Source organism: Buceros rhinoceros, unplaced genomic scaffold (genome assembly GCF_000710305.1).
Source record: "Buceros rhinoceros silvestris isolate BGI_N320 unplaced genomic scaffold, ASM71030v1 scaffold22574, whole genome shotgun sequence".
NCBI lineage: Eukaryota > Metazoa > Chordata > Aves > Bucerotiformes > Bucerotidae > Buceros > Buceros rhinoceros.
In genome coordinates, this window is record NW_010406929.1 from 83,548 (window position 1) to 91,143 (window position 7,596).

Consider the following 7,596-nt stretch of genomic DNA (forward strand, 5'->3'; position numbering starts at 1 on the left):
CTGGAGCTCCTCCCATCTTTCTGAGGTAGGGTGTCAAGTGTGTGCAGATGCCAATCCCAGCCAAACTTCATCTTCCCCTGGCGTATGGCAGGATTCACCTGGAGTGAGTCTCCACAGCTGCAAGATACTTTTGTAAGTACGTGGATATGTCTGTTGATTGACTTATGACTTGTTCTGGTTGAAGCTAGGCTGACTGGTGTGTAATTCTCCAACTATTCTTATTCACAAGACAGGTATTATGTCCTTTTTACCCCAATCCACCATAATTTCTGAGACATCATCAGCAATAGTTCACGAATTACTTTAGCTAATTCCCCTCGAGTGCAAGTATCAAAATATCTCTTAGCCTAGTGCTCTATGCTTCCATCCTACTATTAAAAACAATTTAGTTAGATGCTGGGTCACAATTTTGGTGCTAAAGATTGGAATAAAAAATAAGTATTTCAGCTTACATCTATAATTCTTGCTTGTGCCTCAGATGTATTTCTTTCTTTTCATTTACTTTTCCTGTGTGCTAATAGAAACATCCCTCATTGCCTTTTATGGCTCTTTCTACTTTTGACTCTTTTAGAATCACAGAATGCCCTGGATTGAAATGAACCTTCAAAGGTCATCTAGTCCAACCTGCCTGCAGTAAGCAGGGACAACTTCGACCAGAGCAGGTTGCTCAGAGCTCTGTCCAACCTCACTTTGAATGTTGCCAGGGATGGAGCATCTACCACACCTCTCAGCAACCTCTGTTTCACCACACACAAGCCAGTGTTTCACCACACTCCTTGTAAAAAAATTTCTTCCTTATATCTAGTCTGAATCTCCCCTCTTAATTTAAAACCATTACCCCTTGTCCTGTCTCTACAGGCCCTATTAAAAAGATTGTTCCCATCTTTCTTATAGACCCTCTTTATATATTGAAAGGTCACAATAAGGTCTCTCCAGAGCCTTGCCTTCTCCAGGCTGAACAACCCCAGCTCTCTCAGCGTTTCTTCATAGTAGAGGTTTTCCATCCTTCTGATTATTTTTGTGGCTCTCCTCTGGACCGACTCCACAGGTCCATCTTTTACATTATGATTCTTCCAATTGAATCCAAACACAGTTGTGCCATTTCCTCATACTCTGTCATGCACCCTCATTTCCACTTTATTCTACTTCATTTTTATTGAAACTTGCTCTAAGGATATTAGCCAGTTTCTGCCCATTTTGTATTACTTGACCAGTCCCTCATCTCTTCTGCTGGTTATCATTTCCCAGCCTCTACCTGACTTCATTCTCCCCGGCTTTGTAAACCAGGATCAGACCAAGCTGACAAACCCTCCAGTGCTGGTAAAAGCTTAGTTTGTGAATTTAATGGCTGGCTGTAATGAACTGAACCAAATCCTAAACTGAAGCAACCCCAGATTTCTGGCTCCAAGATATGCAGCACGGTTCAAGTCCTGCAATGACAGCCAAGTGACTCAGGCCTGTCTGCGGTGTATGGCAGGTGCAGGGACAGGTTAAACAGTAAGAGAGGTACTGTCACCTAAAGGCACACAATCGTGTTATGCTCCCTGTTCATGGAAATGAGTGCTTTACAGAGGAGACAAGCTGTGTGCACAACTTTTGCAAATTTCTGCAAGGAAGTCCTTTGGCAAAGTCCCATTTGTCCCTAAATATGTGCAGGTCTAATTGCAGACAGATTTCTTATGGCGAAAATTGTAGTAGTGTTCATTCAATCTGAAAAAGCCCACCCAGGCTCCATGCTAGTACTTGTTCCAAGCTGAAGATGTTGTTGTAAGTGACTCTGAGCTAGTTCCTGTGCCTACACCAGCAGACAGCGCTTCACACGTGAGCTTGCCATTGTTCACCAAGCAGGGAGGTAGTCCTGGTTTTGTCAACCGTTAAGGCACAAAGTTGCTGGGAAAGAAAAGAACCTGTTGCGAACTGTCCGGTGATTAAAGAAAGTTTGGTTATTTAAGCCAAGAAAAAGTAAAGCACTCTGAAGCCCAAGGATCCTTGGCTTTTTTTTTAACCTGGGAAGAGGAGAATTGTTTAGAGCTCATGCAGATGGTGAGAGTCTTCTAATTTGTTTCCAAGACTTGGGCTTAGATGGGTATCATCTAAAAGATGTAAGTATATGTGAGAGAGAAATATTGCCAGGAAATGCCTGCAGACTTAGGATACCGAAGGTGTTACATAAACTATGCTCTAAAAAATCACACAGCTGCACTGTTTCCATATTAAAGCTGTCCAAAAGGAATGCTTGTGTGTTCTCGTTCATAACTGCTTTCAGCTTTGTGATTATCTGCACCCCAGATGTCTTTCATACGACAACTTTTTTCATTTTTGTCCTCCCTGTATCCAAATGAGGTCAGTAACAAAGGGGAACTATAGATCTTATCTCTCCCATACCCTGCATCATCTTTCCTTCAGTTTCCGCTTTTCCAGACAGCTTGAAGCTATTGTGCATTATGTTCTTAATAACAGGGTGGGCTCTTCTGCACCCATTTGTTTAGTACTGCCATTGCAGTACCTTGATTCCAGGTTTGAAAAATCATACAGTTTCACTCCCTGGCTGGCGCAGAGCTATGTTTAGTATCCTTGGTGCTGGGGGAAAGGTGAACTACCTTTATATTTCCCATTTGGTTACTGAGCCTGTCACTGGGCACGAGGGGCCAGAGATCACAAAGGTGCCCAAGAGCCCAACATGCTGAGGAGGCTGAAACGAGGGAACGATTTTGTGTCTCACTGGTGTTGCTGTCCAGAAGAACAGTATAAGGCAGCTATTGCCCAAGCAAGAATCTGGACCATCTTTGAAATTGGAAAGGGTTTGTTAGCACAAGGCAAAGAGATTCGTAACAGCCAGCCTTCTCTTCCTGCCCAGCACTTCCTCCAGGAGCAGGAAATGTTGCTGTAATCGTAAGTGTATATTATATTAGCATAATGTCATATCAATACGACTTTTGCTGTCTCCTTCTCATTCTGTATTCTGGCAAGACTTTTAAGCTAAAGAGAAATTATTTTTACATTCATGCTGTCTGGGACATAAACTTAATTCAATAAAAACATTTTGAGTTCTTAGAGGAAAAAAAATACTTTAAAAAAAAAAAAAAAAAAATAACTTAATTCAAAAAAAACATTTTGAGGTTCTTAGGGAAAAAAAATTCTTTAAAAAAAAAAAAAAACAGTTCACCTGTAGTGTACCTCTGCTTTTACTCATACTGTGATCCATACTGACTGACTGGGTAACACTGAACGAAACTCAGCACTCTTGAACTATGCTAGACACATAAAGACAGTCCTGACTTTTCAAAATTGTTGTCAGCTTTTGAATTACTATTTGGCCTCACCAACAGGAGCTGGACACTTTTAATTGGTAGATTAGATGATAGAGCCCAGATTTTTAGGCATTTTAGACTATAACTAGGTGTGCCAATCACCCGTGCAGGCAAACTCTTACAGGTAAAAGTCACCAAATCATTATACAGAAATGAAATGGTATCAAAGACAAACTCAGATGCAATTGTACTTGGCCTGGAGCTCTGCATCGGAAAAGCTGGCTGGGGCAAGTAGGTTATCAAACCTGCCTCGGCAAAGATGCTGTTCAACTGTCCTTGTGGGTGTGGAGCCACATTTCCTGTAGATAAAAATGCTACACGATGGTTTTGAAGCCATTGAGAAACTGGATAGTGTTACAGGAGAGCTAATGGCTCCTAAGTAACAGTCCTTTGGGAAATTTGTGTGTAACTTCAGTGATTAATTTCTGCTGTACACATCGGCACTGCTAACATCACCGTCATTATTCCAGGGGAAGGTTATGGCAATCTCTTGGAGCAAACCTCACACTGAACCATAGGTATCTGTGACTGGGTCCCTTAAGTAGCATTTCTTCTGCTGTGCTTGATTTGTCCGTACTAACTATTGTGCCACCCGCAGTAGGGGGGGTGAGCTTCTTAACCCCCAGAGCAGCTGCGTGAGAGCAGGAGAGCAGAGCTGGCACTGTGCTAGACTTGACCAGTCTTTCACACGAGTTGAGATGGACAATGGAGTTAGAAGTTCTTGAGAGAGTTAAGCTTGTGTTGCCCTCCTGGTCTGTGGCTAAAGGTATCTGAGATCCCCAAGAATACTTCCACCAAAACTGGGGCTGATGTTCTGTCTGTTGGTAAGAAAAAGAGGAAAAGCAAAGGAATGAAAAACACGTTCTAATTCTTAAATATTTACATGTATCCTTAAATTTGCTGTGATCTCTGTGGGACTGGGCTACATTGGTTGGAGCGAAACACTGAAAGTCTTCGCAGGTTTGGTCACTTATTTCAGCCAGGCAATTCTTTTCTGGCCTAAAGGAAGTTACTTTCTTTTTAATTTCTACAGGAGTAAAGCCCACCACTATTTAAAAAAATATTAAATTATTTGAGAGTAACATCCTCAAATGCTGCAGCTGACAGTAATTTTACTGTAGTGTGGTCATGTTTTATGAGGGTTGCCTTGGAAAAAATTGTATGTTCCTAGGCAGGACAGAAGATGATGACAAAAACCACAAATTAGGATAGTAAACAGGAAAAAGACACAAGGCTTTTTATCTTTGTCCCTGGATAATGCTGTATTCTTTGGAATCCATATTAACTGAAGCTGCAGGAGGACACAAATCATTAGTCTTACTAAAGTGTATGCTACAACCATCCATTTTCTGGGAAGAGATTAAAAGAAATACGCTCCACATTGTCGGGTAAAACATACATCTCCTTCAGACTGGGCACGGTTTCCCCACTCTTTTCCACTCCTGAGCATTTTTGCCAATGTGAATATATCATGCGAGGTGATAAAATGCTGACTGTGATACTTTGCTTAGTCCAGGGTTTAATCCTTGAGAGCTGGCTCAAGGCTGGACACTTGTCCTAGTTGAACTGAGTACTAACCTGCTGTGATTTTTCTAAGTGTCTTAAATAGTAATAGTATAGTAGAGGAATGGTTTGTATGGGTATGTGCTTGGATTATAGAAGATTTTTCAGATGAAAATTATTATATTAATATTCAGTGAAGATGAAAAGGAAAGATACAAATGGAGTAACAGCAAATGAGTGTTTTTGAGAAGAGTCAATGGCAATTAAGGAAACTGTAATAGCATATCCCATAGGACTGAGACAGGGGAGTACATTGCACCAGATTTTGACAGTGTCCTTCCAACAGAGAAAGACAGCTTGCTCTCAGGGTTGTCTTTGCAAGTATAAATGTAAGCAAGACTGCTACAAATTCCATTTTTTTTTTTAATCCTGATGGGTTGAACTGCATATTCCACAGTATGTTGTATCTAAAAGGATATTTAAGAAATGGAAACTAAAAATCAACTCTTTTGTGCACCCTGCATCCTCTAAGGAAATCCAAGTAGACTGCTGGTTTGCCACAGACATTTTTTCCATCACGGACAAATCAGATTACTGCTTTTGTGCCTCATCTGCAAAAGAGATGATATTTCTTCATCTTTCAGATACTTGCAAAGCTAAAGCAACAAGTGCTTGCAATTTGCTTTGGCATTCTTGGACATGAAATTTTCTGGTGCTTTTCTGGTAAGTACTAGGACTTGCTCATACGAATCATGATTTTCCAGACAGGCTTTATCTTCTGTAAAGACTGTAAGAAATGTAGGGCAAGGAGAAGGCAGCTTACTGAAAACTGTACTATATATTTGACGGTTGTATCCCTTCTGAAGATTTCCATGTGTTTTACCTTCAGGTTATTAACGTCCTGCAGCAAGTCATCACTTCAGCCTAAAGGTTTGTGAAACTGGATGAATTTAAATTTCACTTCTTTTCATTTGGAACCCTGATGAATGGTACACAGGGAGAGGTAGAAGATGGTGAATTTCACAGAGAATGCAACTGAGAAGTGCACTATCAATCACGATATCCACCAGACGTTATCCCCTGTGGTATATACATTTGTATTTATAGTAGGCTTGCCAGCTAACTGCCTGTCGCTGTACTATGGGTATTTACAGATCAAGGCTAGGAATGAATTGGGTATCTACCTTTGCAATTTGACTGTAGCAGACCTGCTCTACGTATTTTCTTTGCCTTTTTGGCTTCAGTATGTTTTGCAGCATGACAATTGGACCTATAATGAGCTGCTGTGCAAAATTTGTGGCATCCTCTTGTATGAGAACATCTATATCAGTGTGGGTTTCCTCTGCTGCATCTCCATTGACCGCTATCTTGCAGTAGTGCACCCGTTTCAGTTTCAACGGTTTCGGACAATGAAGGCTGCTGCGATTGTGAGCGTTGTTATCTGGACCAAAGAAATAATGACATGCTGCTTTGTCTTTATGCACGCGGAGATCAGTATGGATGCCGAGAGCCACATGGTGTGCTTTGAGCATTACCCCATCAAAAGATGGGAGCACCTTGTCAATTACTACCGCTTCTCTGCTGGCTTCCTTTTCCCCTTCTTTCTGCTGGCCTTCTCTTACTGTGGGATTTTACGAGTTGTCCACAAAAGTCACGGCACTCAAAAGAAGAAGAAAATCCAAATTAAACGACTGGTTTCAAGCACTGTTTTAATTTTTTTAGTTTGCTTTGGACCATACCACATCCTGCTTGTGGTTCGCAGCTTGTTCGAGGACAACTGCTCATTTGCTGAGAAAATATTTAATGTTTACCATGTTTCTCTCCTGTTGACTACTTTTAACTGTGTTGCTGATCCAGTATTGTACTGTTTTTCCAGTGAAAGCACTTACCAAAACTTTGCCAAGATGCGAGACTCTTGTTTAACTTGTTTAGGCTGTCTGAAGGTTGAGATGAAGGAATCCTATCCGCTGAACGCTCCAGAAACTCCCGACAGGCCACAGCAGGAGGAACAGCCAGGGTTATTACAAATACCACAGGATGATATTGGAATGAAAGACTCCTCCACAACTAACAGGGGCAGCCTATAGCATTCATCATAAAAGGACATTAAAGAAAAATCTGCAGCTACGACCATGTTTGTGTATCCATCTGATTTATCTGTGTATTACAAGCTTTACCTCCCAAAGGCTTATTAACAATGCAGTACAGTGAGGTCGTTTCTGGAGGTGATCAGACCTTGGCAAAAGTGAGGAAAGCACATGCTCAGTCAGTTCACTTACAGTCACGTGTCTGTTGTCATTGTGGTACCACTCAAAACCTGTTGTCTTGATGACTGCATTGACTGGAATAAGGTAGTACTCATGGTATGTGCTTCTGTTGAGTTTGTCTTTAACTACTTTTTGTTTGCCCCTGCGGCATCTAGAGAAAATAATTCTCTACAAGCTGTCATGTACTTTTAAAAAGAAAGAAGAAAAAATGCACTTCTGCAACATTTCTGTAGCTCCTTGAAATAACTTCTCCTTCAGCCAGTTCTGAAGCCTGCAGAGACCGTGCTAGAATCAGCCTCCTAAAATATCCAATGTAATGTGAGATGTTCTGGGAGAACATCCACAAGGAAGACAGCATCTGCTGAGACCTTCAGTCTGTTGATAGACTGTGAATCTCAGACTGTTGAACCTCATCATAAGGCTCCTATTGACTTCCAGAGGTATAAGAACTCTTGGCTCTGATGGGGGTAAATCATTAGGTCTGTTGACTTGCAGAAGAACAGGAGATTGGTAGT

General features: G+C 41.3%; 1 protein-coding gene across 1 annotated transcript; it reads left to right on the top strand.

The window, feature by feature from the left end:
• The first annotated feature begins 5,824 nt into the window (after nt 1-5,824).
• On the top strand, nt 5,825-6,901 carry GPR68 (G protein-coupled receptor 68). Its single transcript, XM_010134305.1, has one exon. The coding sequence runs from the start codon at nt 5,825-5,827 to the stop codon at nt 6,899-6,901; it is 1,077 nt and encodes a 358-aa protein (XP_010132607.1).
• Nucleotides 6,902-7,596: the final 695 nt, after the last annotated feature.

What these genes read in the sequence shown, in the direction of transcription:
- GPR68 (XM_010134305.1), top strand. Translation starts at nt 5,825, where the DNA reads ATGGTGAATTTCACAGAGAATGCAACTGAGAAGTGCACTATCAATCAC.